At 35.0% G+C, this 14,914-nt stretch overlaps 2 protein-coding genes across 3 annotated transcripts in view; one reads left to right on the top strand and one right to left on the bottom strand.

Annotated features, from left to right (window-relative positions):
* Positions 1-1,599: 1,599 nt before the first annotated feature.
* On the bottom strand, positions 1,600-6,398 carry LOC121411514 (HIG1 domain family member 1A, mitochondrial-like). 2 transcript variants are annotated; one of them, XM_041604279.1, is made up of 3 exons: positions 6,273-6,398; positions 4,312-4,524; positions 1,600-3,334 (listed from the first exon to the last, which is right to left on the bottom strand). In XM_041604279.1, exons 2-3 carry the CDS (start codon positions 4,409-4,411, stop codon positions 3,150-3,152), a joined length of 285 nt encoding a protein of 94 aa, XP_041460213.1. In that variant the 5' UTR covers positions 4,412-4,524; positions 6,273-6,398; the 3' UTR covers positions 1,600-3,149. The 2 variants fall into 2 exon arrangements, with proteins under 2 accessions (XP_041460213.1, XP_041460212.1); XM_041604278.1 differs by having other exon boundaries at positions 6,292-6,398.
* A 1,259-nt stretch (positions 6,399-7,657) lies between these two features.
* LOC121411512 (WASH complex subunit 4-like) overlaps positions 7,658-14,914 on the top strand; it is a 43,342-nt gene continuing 36,085 nt past the window's right edge. The window contains exon 1 of the mRNA XM_041604277.1: positions 7,658-7,795. Coding sequence (XP_041460211.1) covers positions 7,738-7,795 — 58 coding nt within the window. The 5' untranslated portion in view covers positions 7,658-7,737. The remainder of the gene's footprint in view (positions 7,796-14,914) is intronic.

The raw sequence follows: 14,914 nt of genomic DNA, 5'->3' as shown, positions 1-14,914 counted from the left end.
CCCTCTTGGTAATGTTTTCATTATTTTTCTTTTTAATTGCAAATTTCATCCCATACATTACATTTTTATTTCATACTCTCTGTACTTCTGTTTTAGGGCATACATATTTCTATAAACTAGTAAATGAATGGGAATAGTGACATGGACTTTGGGAAGAAAAGGCTTTTAAATGATGATTAGGGACGGGGGAGAGAAACAGTTGTATGAATAAAAGAAATATAAAGGAGGAATGAGAAAATGAAATGATTTGACTCCCATACCTCACCCACACCCCCCCACACACACACACTTTCTCACACCTACCACTCCCCCCCAAATAATAAAAAAAATCACCCAGCACGAACACAAACACACACACACACATGGTTCAAAGTATTCCTTTCCCTAGAGCTTTCTTCCACTCATAAATCAAGCCATCAAAAATAGAATAAGAACAAGTCTTGGTTGGTTTTTCTTTTTTTCAAATCTATAATTTAAACCATATCCATATGAATTTACACTCACAAATTTCATACTAATCGGCTTTGGTAATCAATGCTACAGAGACATGTACACATATATATGCATTATCTAGAATATAGATTGACACTTACAAGCAAATAAAATCTGATGAATAATTGAGTTTAAAAAAATGGTGTATATTTCAACAGCCTGGTTACAACTCAAAAGGGTGTAAATTTCACATGCATAAAAATGAAGAATATTGAAACGTGGCTTGGTAGAGGGAGGGGGGGGGGTTGGGGAGTTGTCGATGGTAAAAACATATACAGGGTACTGGGATCAAAGGATATTACTTCATAGTAATAAGCAAAGGAGGTCTAGAAAGACCTGGCCAAAATCTGAACCATGGTTTAATTAGCCGGACCGAACTTTAGTCCATGAAATAAACCTTGTTGCGATTCACCAACGATGGTCTGACTAAAGCATGGTATAAATTTTACTCCGTGTTTCTAATATTGGACTGAAGGACTAGTGATGGTTTTCATGCCTTTCTTGAATGACTAACAGCAGTTCCATGTATCCACCAATCATATTAACTCACAAGTAAACAAAACTATACTAAATGTATCCAATGGGAACAAAAAATTAAAAAGATTCATAGAATCTATCCTCAGTCTAAATGTCAAACAAAACATATTAAAATAATATATTTCCATACTAAAACCGAAGATAAAAACATCCAGGCATGGATCCAGGATAGGGGTTGGGGCATATTCCCACCATTTTTTACTCTATTCTTTGCTTGTTAAAACTTGGGGGTATTTAAAAGCAAAATAATTACTATGATAGTGACCTTCGACCATTTTGCTTGTCTATATGCCCCCTTCCCCTTTTGGTATATCTTGGATCCGCCACAGAAAAAAATATTAGTCTTGCACATCTATTGATTTACATCAGTTTTATTTCAGTCACTTTTATCTTACATTAACAATTTTGTCTCAAAATATACTTTTTATTCACTGCAATCATAGATGTGTGTTTGGTCTCAATAGACTAAGCAAATATATTCTCTTTCCAAACATAATTTAAAAAAAATCAAACTGGCTCTAACCCTTACATATTTGCCTCCTTGAGATTTTTTGTGATACATCTGTAACATGTCAACTTCAAGTTACATCATTACATGACTTTTTTTTCTTTTAAGTTTTGCACAACTTTTTAAAAGACTTTTAAGAGGGCCCCCATCTTGTTAGGATTAAAAAATAATTCAGTCTTTGTCTTTTTAGAGTTGAAATGTGTTTTAGGGAAATATTTTATGCTTTAGTATGAGTACAATATATAATTTCAATATAGGCTACTTCAGGAAGCTTATTTGAGTTATTCTTCACATCCTATTGGTGACAATGTCAGGAAGTAAAGCTGAAAGATATTACACATTATCATAAACTGTAAAGAAATATATATATATACAGCAACATATCATCACCCCCAATGAATAAATGCCAAACACTGCCAAGTAATGTTCACATACTACTTTTCAGCTGAGACTTACAGAATTAAGAAGAGGGGGGGGGGGGGGGGGGATAAAATATTGGTATTGGGATGACATTTTTATCACTCTTTTCCACAGACCTTGGTGAATTGTATTGATGAAATGATGAATAGTGTCTCTTCTTTATAGCATTTCCAGGCAGATATATTGTCTGATAAGAAACACATTAAAACCTCAATAAAGTGTACAATATTGATAGACAATGTCATGGACCCAACTTTGTCCATTTACTAAAGTTTCAATATCACAATGTTTCAATATTATCATGCAACTTTAACAGGAAACATATAGTTCTGGCAAGAGAAGACTATATTTAGTAATGCTTCCATATCCTCTTGTTTATGGATTTTCCCTGCAAAGATTTGCATGAAGAGGAACCAAAGTACAACAAAACGAACTAGAATAAAAAATGAACCAACCCCTAAAAGTCAGCCTAACATCCTTCTTTAAATGATCCAGAAAGATTGAAAGATTATTGACCCAAAATATTTATCTAGTAAAATGAAATAATTTGTGCTTACAAATTTTACATCGAAGCATATTTCCACAAGATGTCAATTGCAAATTAAACACAAATTTTAGGAGACGATTTATATTGGTTTCTAAATCATAAACATTCATAAATAGCAGCAACCAAATTCCTTTTGTCATTATTACAAAATATTTTTTTTCATATTGCTGTCACAGCATAAAATAGAATAAATATGTATTTAGCAGATCTTAAAAACATCTTAGCTCACTACCTTTGATCTCTCAAGGACATTTTAAAAGCTATGCTATAAATGGCGAATGTGCATCTGAAAGCTAGATATCTTTCATTTGTTCTTTTAAATAGACGAGTCATGAAGGAACAAAAACCTTCAATTTGATAATTTTAACAGCTCATATTCTTTTAACTTAAAAAAATATTGGCAACCAATAACAGTAAAGTGGGCCAAATGTATTTTTTTAGTGCTAAAGCGAGTTAAGAATGTGAGCTGGGGATGTGAGCCTTTACATGTACATGTAATTAAAAGTATATATGAAGGCCTCAAACACATTCAAGAAAAATGCAAAGGCTGACATCTGAATTACAAGGTGACACAAATGAAGCTTTGTCTCCTTTTCCTATTCCTCAATTTGGCATTAATATGTATCATACTGTCTCTGATAGGATTTATGATTTCTTTTCTGAGGAAAAGCTCTTCATCATTGTCACTCCTGCTCCTACAGCCATTGCTCCAACGACACAAGTCTGGGCTACCACTCGAAGTCTCATTAGGAAGATGGAAGTAGATGTGTTACCACGGCTCTTGTACGAGTAGGCACCCCATGCTAAGGCTCCGCAGAAACCAAGGATACCTGCATTCGAATGATATAGAAATAAATATGGTTCTAATGCACTATAACAATTCATTCAAGTACGAAAATTTCTATACGGTCCCTGCTTTCATCGGAATGTTAATGACAACATTTGGGGGTGCCATAAAAATTAACACTTTGATTGTGGCTTTCGACAGAAAGTCAAAATGTTAAGACAAGAGTTCAAAAACTTCTATATTCCTGCATTGAAATAAAAGCAAAATGAATAAAGCTCCAATGCACTTCCATCAGAATGATTATAAATTTAATTTGATTTGTTGTTTTTTGGCCATAACAATCAAAACTTTGATTGTGGGAGTCAACAGAAAAACAGACAACAGAATAATTGAAATCTATACACCTCTGCCTCCAGCAGAATGTTTATTAACTCAATTGAGTATTTAAACAATTCTATACCTTTGCTTTTATCGGATTATTTGATTTATATTTGTTGAAAAGTATTTGAGGTTTTTATTTTAGCCATAATAATCAACATTTTGATTGTGGGCTTCAACAGCATGACAAGACAAGAGTTCAAAAACTTCAATACTCTTGCTTCCATCAGAATGTTTATCAATTCATTTGAGTTAAAAAACTGCAATACCTCTGCTTCCAGTAATCATTTTGATTTTAAAATAAATTTCTATTCCTCTGCTTCAATCAGAAGGTATAGAAATTTGTTTGAGTTCAAAAACTTCAAAACCCCTGCTTCCATCAAAATATTTATAAATTCATTGTGTTAAAAAAGTTCTATAACTCTCATTTCATTAAACATTCCATGAGTAACTAATGTTTTCTATCGATTTATTTGAACTTTAAAAAAAATCACTTATTAACAAATCATGGAATTCAGTATAAGAAATATATTCCTGTACATTGTGATTATATAAAAGTTGTTTCTCATAAGAATTGTTTTTCCTTGTCCCCCACCCCTTTATTACTATTGTAAACAAGTAAAAAATATGAGAAATCCTTACCAACAGGAACATATGGATCAGCAATAACTTTCCTTTTCAGCTTTTCAGTTGGTGATTCATTGTAGTCTTCATACTCTATCCTTGGTATGGGTCTAGACATTATGGAAAGATGATCGAGGGAAGAAATATGGCTCTCCAAATATCCTGATTTTGCTTTAAAAAAATATGTCCAATTGTCACAATTTCTTGCAAGGTGATGGGGCCAGCAGATTTCTGGGAAAAGTAAGAAAAACAACCCCAATGAATAACCATATCAGATTTAATTCATTGTACTATCACTTCATTCATCAAATTCATTTGAAAGCTGTAACTAAAGGTGATTCCCATTCCATGGCAAATGTCCCGCTTCCACATCTGGCAATATCGACACTGTTCTGAAAAAAAATGGTAGAATTTTGGTTTTAACCCTCACAGTTCCAACACTGTCATAGCTTCGAAGGGGGTACTCTGGGTAAAAACGTATAAAGATAAATGAAGTAAAATTCACAAAGCAAAATGCGAAAAATTTCATCAAAATCTGAAGACAAACAGCGAAGTTATTTAATTTTTACATTTGGCGATGTGCACATCATCATAAATATTCATTTGGTGGGATGATGTCACATCCCCACTTTCAGCCAGACTGCAGAGCCCTATGCTATGCTAATGAGCAAATAAGCAAGATTTATTCTAGCCCTCTCTTGCATTTTGCTGAATTCAACTCTCTAACTTACAAAATCTCGTGAATTGTGAGACTTTCTTAAAGAATTTAACCACTTTATCCTCAAGTGAAATCAAATATTATTGCATCATTGGAAAGTGTAAATGATGCTCTTTTATAATTATCATTTATTTTAAATTAAGTCATTCTAGATAATCTGTTCCAAAATGCAATTCAATTCAAATTTTTAATCTTCTTGGGTTCTTCTTCTGGCATGTCTGGGTTGATCTGCCTCCATTTTTAGTCCAAGATTGAAGATTCTTGCACTCAACTCAAGTCTCAACTGACTTTGTCAGGCATAAAATGGCTAGATCTCTAGGCTGCTACATTAGTCGTCTAGATATGTGTCATAACTTAATCATAGACTTGCCACAAATTTAATGAATAATGATACTGGCCCGTATCCCGAAGAACCCAAGAAGATTAAAAATTTGAATTAAACTCAGGTTTATTAAAACTTTAAAGTTGTGGTTTAAGTTTGGACAGCCAAGGCAATTGTTACAAAAAATCACTAACAGTAGAGATATCATACTTTCAGCTCATTCGGCTCTCATATCATTCATAATTGTGTAGGAAGTATAAATAGATGATTGTCTTCACCATCAATGAATCACTCAGGAAAGAGCACAGTAAACATAAGAAACATACAACTTAATACAAATTTTGATACTTTCATGACTTTTGGCTTCCCATACTTAAACCACAACTTTAAACCTGAGTTTAAGTTAAACCCTGGTTTAAAGTTGTGGTTTAACTATGGAGAGCCAATTGGGGTACAATTCCCTAACAATATACATCAAATTTATTAACTCATATGACGCCAGAATTGTCTGTGAATGATAACTGAAGTATTTTGAAGTATTTTTCTTCATTATGAAAGTAAAGGAAACAGAATAGTAATATAATAAAATATACAATATAAGCAGAATTTTCGAGTATCTGGCTTCCCATAATTTTAGACCAGACTTAGACCATGGTTTAAGTTAAACCTGACTTCAGAATACGGGCCACTGTGTTTAAGTCAAATTTGCCGGTTTCGGCGTTGTAAATATGTAAGCAAGATTTGGAAAACACACGCATGTCCAAAACTGCACGTACGCATACTATGACGTATTACAGTCATTCATTCATTCATGACATGGTTGTCTTGCCTTGAATTGATGAAGGCTTGATCGAGACAAAATTCGAGCAAGTAACTTATTAATAAAACGAATAACAGAAAGTTTCAAGACATGGAAGTGAGAGAATAACTTATAAATACTTTTGAAATGACCACTCACAAGCAGGACAAACACGGAAATGTGAAGAAAATGGTTTCTTGATGATTTTAAGATCCCAACTTCAGCTCAGACCTCAGTCGCCGACGTTCGTGTTCTTCGTTCTTCACCGGTACGGTTTCATTACGCAATCGCTTCTCCTATAAAGACACTAGATGGCGCAGTATTTTTAGGGAGGGGGGGGGGGTGGTGTTGAGTTGAATTGAACTTGTGTGAGCAGTGTCTGGGGAGAAAGATGAGGGGGGGGTGTGGGTAAGATGAGTGTGTAGGGACGCTTTTAGGCTAATAACCTTCCTCTAATTAACCTTTAAAATATTTTCTTGTGCAAAAGATGATTATTTATATATTCAGGGAAACGAATTCTGTTTTTTTTTATTTGTCGATTGATATGTCCCCCCCCCCTCTGCTTTCAAATTATGGAAGAGAAATTGGGCAATTAAATTCATTTGTAAAAAAATTCTAGTAATCTCATTATTTGTTTCGTATACATGTATAAAATTTTGATTTATATGAATTGTGAAACTTATTGATTTGAAAGAGTAAGACAAATAAAATATTATTTTAAAAGAAATTCATGTACCGAAGTAGTATTATTGATATATTTTTTTATTCGTTCTTCTGACCCATTGGCGGATCCAAGTTATCACATATTAAAGTTTTGCTCAAAATAGTTAGATGCACAATTTATTCACATGCAAATGAGAGAATGGATGATGTCCCTCACTCACTATTTCTTTTGTTTTTTATTGTTTGAATTAAACATTATTTAAATTTTATAGATTTGACAATTTGACTGACCCATAGAATGTTAAACAATGGCAATTCCAAATGTTCAAGGACTTAAGTGTTTCACAGGACATTGATATTCACATTTCATATACTAAAATACAAAAGAATAGACATAGTGAGTGAATGATGTCGTCAGTTCCCTCATTTGCATACCGACCGGGATGTGCAAAGAATATTTTGTGAAATTAAGCGAAACTTTTAATGTGTCATAACTTTCTTATTTTACATCCGATTTTGATGAAATTTGCAGTGTCATCCTTGTTTGATTTTTCTCTTTTTATTCAAATAAACTTTTTGTTGGGGTGGACTTTTCCTTTAAAATAAAGCTCATGGCAAGTGGTAATATGGCGGCACTGGCTGGTGAAGAATGTGAAAAAAATGAAAAAGACATGCTATAGCCAGAGGGGGAGGGGGACAAATTCCTACACACTCTCCCCTCAATTAATTTGCTCCCTCACAATATCAACCCCCAAATTTCACAATAAATTTTGGGTCCCCTTTGAAAATTCCTGAATCCCTGAGACTAATTACGTACCCCCCCCCCCCCGATTAAGCGAATGGGGCCGAGTTTCCGTAGCTGATTTTTCACTGGGCAAAAAAAAATTGAGAACCGCTACGACTCCAATTCCGTCTGCAACTGACTTCCAAAGTGAACTTAAAATGACGGGAGAAGCTAAATCTGGCTGGGAATTTGATAAATTTGATGACGGCTCTTTGAGTAAGTATTCAGTATTTAGTTAATTTCATATTTGATAAAGTATGAATGTCGAAAACAACTTTGTATAAGTGAGTTTGTGCGAGCGGGTGGATCGGGTCGGAGCTCGGAGGCGGATGTTGTTTGGGATCACATGACACAATTGAGGCCTGTACTGCTAGCTGCTGTAGATTGTAGCACTACACTGTGCATTGATCACTGTGACTGTGTCTGTCTGTGAGGCCGAGGCCCGAGGGTGATGAGCTGTGATGTGCACAGCTAAAAAATGGGACTGTTACAACAACTAAATCACTAGACTTGTTTTTATTTTATTTTATCCAGTGATAATCATTATGGCATCTTTTTGTAAATAAGACAGAGTCTGGGGCGGGGCTGGTTTTAACATCATGATAAGAAAAAAAAGTGGGAGGTTCCCAGACAATGACTGAGTCTGAGATCCGAGGTGAGAGAGACAGACTGACTTGGTGCTTGACTTGGAGTTGGACACTCACTGTAGCAGCCAAACATGATTTGGCAATGTTCCTGTTTTATCAGTTCACATGACTCAAAGACAAAGTCCAGCAAAACACTTAATCTAGGGATTTTGCATTTTTTGCATTTCTGTGAAGGAATTTATGGCCAAATCATGGTTTGGGAACCACTCGTAGATTTGTGTATGCGCACTTGTGTACAAAGTGAATGGAGGTGGAAATAGGGAACCGTGCGTGTGACTGAATAAAGCGCTGCTGTGTGAAGTGAACGGTGGTTCCCAATATCACGATAATGCCGGATTTATTTTATAGAACACAAAGAAATCAATGTTTCTAATTCTAATTGCCTCCCTTTGACAAGGCTTTGATCTAGCCTTGAGAACTCCATGATGATATTTAAAAATATTTTTACAAATTTTTGTACAAGTATTAAAAAACGTGGACGGAAATCCCAGGGGGACGTGTACCCCTGTACCAAAAATAATAGGGGGGGACACAATATAAAGTGCCCCCTACTATTTTGGGTCTTTTATGATGGAGAAAAAACATCATTCACAACCGAAATAATACCTGTATTTTTTACTAAATGACATTACACATTTTGGGTGAAAACCTTTTATATTTTTTTTTGTTAATATGACCTTACAGTTTTGGTGAAAACATTTTAATTTTTGTGCTTGTCAATTTCTGGGGTTAAAATGACCTTACATTTGGTGTGATGACCTTTTTTTTGGCTTGCCAAATTTTCCAGTCTCTGACTCTGGTCCCCCCTACCTTTGGTGACAGATTTCCGCCCATGTTAAAAAATATCATCACGTAGTGGGTCCTCAAGGCTACCTTTGATCCCACTACTTCCATATTGACTCCTTATTCATCTTCTGCTTTAGGCTAGCCTTTACATTCTTATCTCAGGTTTCACATTCCCTCTACATTTCTATCCTTTCATTTTCTGCTTCGCACAGTCTCCTTATACAATACTTTTTAAATGTTTTTTCTTCATGTTCATTCTATGGTTCAGTTGATTGTTTAGCCTAGATATTCTCGTTAGTGAAACTAAAAAAGAAGTAAAGTTTATTCATGATGACATTTATATTTTCTGGAAAGTCATCAAATTCCCAGCCAGATTTAGCTTCTCCCATCATTTTAAGTTCACTTTGCTTTGATCTTATTTACAATTTTCAAACATATTGATAAATCCCAAGGTTGAGGCAGATCACAGGCAAGCATAGAGTGAAAGATGTGTGAAAAGATTCATCACATTACTAGTATGTTGAATGTGTTGTGACATCCTATTTGGAATGCAATAAACTCTAATGGTTTTGTTGTCACCAGCTAATGAGCAGTATTGTATTTGTTTTTTGTTTTTTTTTTACAAAAGTAGACTTCTGAAGCCAGCCCAATTTAAGAAAAATTTAACCTATTTTTAAAAACCAGTTATACATATTACCTTTAGCAAACTTATTCTAGAACCAATTTCTACCTGAAGTCCGGAACGAATTATTGATTCTCCATTGTGAATGGGTCCCTGAATGTCTCCATTGATCTTGACATGGTCGTTCGAAGTAGGAGATGATGCAGAGGGTGGCACCCTACCTGATCAGTATTTAGACCAATGATTTTACAGAAAAGGGAAATAAGATGGGCATTGGGGCTAGTCAACATGGCACCCTAAACCTTAGCCCTCAGTGGCCTTGGCTTTAGATTAAATTCACATGGTCTAAACTAAAGAGAGAAAATGTTTGATATGAAATTTGTTGAAAGTCAAAATTGCTGCTAAAATGAAATTATGCAGGTGAGACAGCCAGGGGTATTCTATGAATGTCCATTGTCCAATGTGATAGCATTCATGCAGATTTGACTGTCTGAGATGGATTTTATGTCCAAAAACATTGTTGCCCCCATTTTATAAATGATAATGAAAATTCATGCAGAATGTACATGACATTCCGATGTTGATGCATGTGAAAATTATGAGGGAGAAATTTACTTCATGTTATATTTTTTGCCCTCATATTTTAATAAAAGACAGTTCAAAGATTTAATAGAGCATATAACTTTTACACTTTATCACTTGACACAGTGTACAGCAATACTGTGTTTCTATATCAGAATTCAGTTTGTAGATTCTTGTACATGTTCGAAGTTTAGTTTGTTTATTAATTTTTTTTCTTGGTTAAAGTTTGTTCAAATGTTCCACTGGATCAGGATTGCATCAAAATCATAAATTAAATCTTGAATGAGATTTTTTTATTACTGCATAGATTTAATGATGATCATTGATAATGTTGTCTTGATCAGAGACTAATGTTTACAATTTATAGAAATGGAATATTCTGTCAAACTTTGGTGGGTATTTCATGCAGCTAATGCATAAATTCTTTGAATTAAAAAACATTAAGTTGGTAAATTAACTTGGTCTTATTCTAGTTAAGTTACAACCATATTGTATGTTAACCATTTGGTCTGATTACTATACTATTTAAGCCCACTTACCACTTTGTATATTTACAGTTAGGTTATGGGCCTACATGTACATGTACCCATAACTTTGTCTCATATTCACTAAATCTAATACCACTTGGTTGGTAGAATTATATTTTGTGAACCAAATTTTTCATTTGACAAAGTAGGAGTTAAGTACAGTGTACATGAAGACAAAATAGACATTAGATTAACTGGGTATTAAACCAATCAAAATTGGAATATTAGACAAATTGTAATATAGATCACAGTGGACCAAATGGATATATGTTTGTATCTAAGAACTAGACCAACTGCTTGTAGACAAGGGAATTAAGTTCACCATAGAAGGATGTGAACATGTCTGATTCTACTTGAGTGCCTATTGAAGAGGAATTTTACCATGATGAAAAGTTTGCTGTAAAATTACTATAAAAAAAATTTGCAAATGTTTGAGAAAAAAAATCCATTTGCATGTTAGAATTGATATGGCTAGTAATATTGTAGAAATAAGTACCCTGCCTTTAAAGGGGAATCCAACCCAAATAAAAACTTGTTTTTATAAGGAAAAGAAAAATCAGACAAGTTTATAGGTGAAGATTGAACAATATTGCACAAACAACAAGAAAGTTATGAATTTTTAAAAGTTGTAAATATTGGTAATCACTATACCCATGGAGACTTCAAATTGGCCGCATATGGGATGTCATAGTGATGTAGGCAAGGACTACTCTTCCATGTACTCCAATACATATTATAGCTAAAATGTCATTTTTCCCAAAACTTTTATTTCAAATTATATTTTTCTTTCATGAGGACATACTACAATATACTACCTGGGTTATATTTAGATTACTGCCCCAGGGGAATGGGTACTTAGGAGAAAACCACAAATCCCTGATAATAAAGTAGGTACATGGCCTATGGGAAAGTTGTCCTTGCCCCTTGTCATAATTTACTTACACAGTTGCCAATTGGAAATCTACATAGTATCATACCCCTTTCATAAACCCAATTAAAATGAATTAGGCGGCTAATAGCAGCATAATTTGGTCGTAAATTGGAGGAGGACAAGAGTTATCCGCATTACTCTGATGCTGCTATTATCCGCATAATAGCAGCATCGGGATAAGATTTTGAGTTTATGAACGCATTTCCAAATAATGCGGATAATTGCCATGGTGCGGTCACAAGGTCACCCTTTTCCAACACAACCGCATCGGAGGGGGCGTGTCCAGTTGTCATGGTGATTATCCGCCTTTTTCAGGACGGGCGCTCGTAAAAATAATGCGGCTTATTTTCGGAGTTTATGAATGCAATTTTTATTGAATTATCCGCATTACTCTTAGGCGGCTAATTGGAGGATAGGTTTATGAAAAGGGTATCAGTGATCTCAATTTAAAGCAGCTATAACTTTCTCATTGCTTGTCCGATTTCTTTCAAACCTTCACCATTCTGTTTAAAGAGAAAAGCCAGTAGTTGCAGTAAAACACTGATTTCATGAGAAAGTCTGTAAAACCAGGCTTAATTGTCAGAATATCATCGAGGATCTAGTATACTGAACTTTGTGAAATCTTGAAATTTACGTTGAAAAATGTTCACACTGACGATCACCAACACAGATAGGCACGCGTGGGACAGTGTATTATTATTGCTGGAATAAAGACCCGACGGAAGTGACCGAATCCGCGCTTATTTTGCTTATTTCTCAGCAATTGCACAATTTCTTCTAGAATCCTTTGGCACATATTTTTATTCATACAAACGGACACTTGGGTGGTCATTATATAGATTTTGTAAAAAGTCATTTTGAGATCGTTACCAGAACTGGAATTTATCTTTAATGTATTTTTCTCCTTCCCAACATAACATTTTATGGCCAAGGCTGGATTCCCCTATTTGATTCTTGGGAAATGTTTTTCACCTAGATATATAACTTTCTACCCCCACCCTAAAAGTTATCGTGACCTTTGAATAAACTGATGTCAAATGGCTCAACTTGCCCATATGGGGTAAGTTGTGCCACCATCTGGGGTAAGTTGAGCTACAAAAACTATGTACAAAATGTATGCGGAAGAACAGGATGTCAATTTTTCATTTAAAGTATTTTCACTTGCTAATTCTTAAAGCAAAAGAACTGTCATGTGAATTTTGCTCCTTTCTGCCTGCATATCAATGGCTTTTTACGTTTTTTAAATTTTTTATTATACATCACCATAAGAATTAACATGGCTCAACTTTGCCCCATGTTGATTTTGCTTAAATTACCCCAGTCCGAACTTAATTCGATATTTTCACATCCACACTTTTCTTATGCATTCATCATGTAAAAAGCTATGAAAAGAATGAGAATCCATGCCTGGACTAACAATATTGTTTGTATTTCTATAATATATTTAAAGAACGTGTGTTGGTCAAAAGCACTTATCTATTTCACACCCTTTTTTACTTTTTTGGCTGAAATTTGTATTTTTCCCTCTAAAAAAGTACTTTTTGTTCGAACATGATGAAAGGTCGATTTTCTTCGTTCGAAATTGATATGGACTAACATTGGATTTCTGAATACAATATGCCTTTAAAAACGTGATTAAATATCGAATATAATAATTTCATTCCGAAGGTCCTACTACAGGCAGAGAAGTCTTACGTAATAGCACAGCTGTTGTTTATCATTTCGTCCTTGGCTCAACGCTCATTTACTGGCCTGTGGAGGTGAAATTGAGACAACGGGGATTACCTGGCCAAGAGGGTTAATCAGGGCTTGGAAATGTTATTGAGAGTTTCAAATGAAAATTGGGGGTAAAACACTGCAGTTTGCAATCTGAACTGCAGTCTATCTCCAAACGGGGGTTTGACGTAAGGGTGGAAATAAAGTGGTTGGGTTAAGTGTTATGCAATGGGTCATCAATACATGACACTACCACAATGTCTGACTCATTCATTTGAGAGCTTTCGTTTTCTGAGACGAGCCATGTGGACGTACGAGATTAAGGGATTTTGGGAGCACTGCGCATGCGCGAAGTATTCTGTGACGAGCCTTCTCGTTCACTGCCCAAATCTGTGACTCGTATTTGAAGGTTTTGACGTTCGCTGTCATAGTGCTCGAACGAGCGCTTGTTCGTGCATGATGACGTCATCCAAGCTTAGCAAAAATGAATGAAGCCGCATCAACAATTGAGTTTCGTTGATTTAGCAGTGCTGGTAAACTGCAAATACTGCTTGTTACCAGCTTTTCCATTACATTTAGTGTGTCCTGTTTTCAGACACTACATATCCGATAGGTAATTGATCTTCTATTAAAAAAAAAACTGGGTTTGGGGTTTTTTTTCGCAAGAGTGCAAGTGTTGCACCCTCAGTCGCCCCACTGGTTCGTAGGGTGATGCTGCGCCTGACTCTCCGGCCGAGCATCGGCCCACGGCCCGCTCGCTATCACGCTGGTATATGCTGTGGTCTGGTACGGGCCCAGTACAGGTACGTCGATTAAGTCGAAACTGTTTTCATCAATGTACGAACGTGATACTGAACGAGCGGTGTCACCACTTCGGTGAACTAGAAATAACGTTGCAGTCGCAGACAATCGAAATCTCTCTATTATTAGCCTGGGGGTGGTGGCTCAACTTACCCCATCTTCCCTAATTTAAGATATGACGTCATACACAGCTGCCCTATATGTTATGTAATATAAAATGAACAAATTTCAATTTCTTAATGGTTCATGATGACTAAATCAAGATTTTTTTTCTTTTTAGGGAGAGATGGGAAATATAAACAGTTAACATTTTTTCCTCTATAATTTAGAAAATGATATTTCATTGATTTTCTTTTTTATTCATGAATACATGGAAAGCTGTTCTCATACATGATGTCACAAACCCCCCCAAAAAACTTTCAATAATTTGTTTTTTTAATTTGATGGAGTTTCTTCAAACTTCCACCAATATTTTCATTATTTCTTTTGCTATTTCTACAACAAAATTTTTGTCAGGGTGAACCTCACCTTTGAAGGAAAATGGAACCTTTGGAGCAAGATAGCTTGTGCAAATCAGAAAAATCAAAGAAGCAGATCAATGAAAGTTTGAAAAAAAAAATGAATATATGAAAGTTATGAGCATTTGAAGTTTAGATCATTACCGGTATTGAATGTAGATCCTCCTCTTGGCAATGCGACAAATATGTTTGATGTCACATGTGA

Source organism: Lytechinus variegatus, chromosome 3 (genome assembly GCF_018143015.1).
Source record: "Lytechinus variegatus isolate NC3 chromosome 3, Lvar_3.0, whole genome shotgun sequence".
Taxonomy (NCBI): Eukaryota; Metazoa; Echinodermata; class Echinoidea; order Temnopleuroida; family Toxopneustidae; genus Lytechinus; species Lytechinus variegatus.
The sequence above is the reverse complement of the archived record's forward strand: the minus strand, read 5'-3'. Positions and strand labels throughout refer to the sequence as shown.

Bases quoted from the DNA above. Each gene is read 5' to 3' on its own strand.
- LOC121411514 (XM_041604279.1), bottom strand. From the start codon at position 4,411: ATGTCTAGACCCATACCAAGGATAGAGTATGAAGACTACAATGAATCA. The intron at 3,335-4,311 runs GTAAGGATTTCT...ATTCGAATGCAG, and splicing joins TGATCCATATGTTCCTGTTG to GTATCCTTGGTTTCTGCGGA.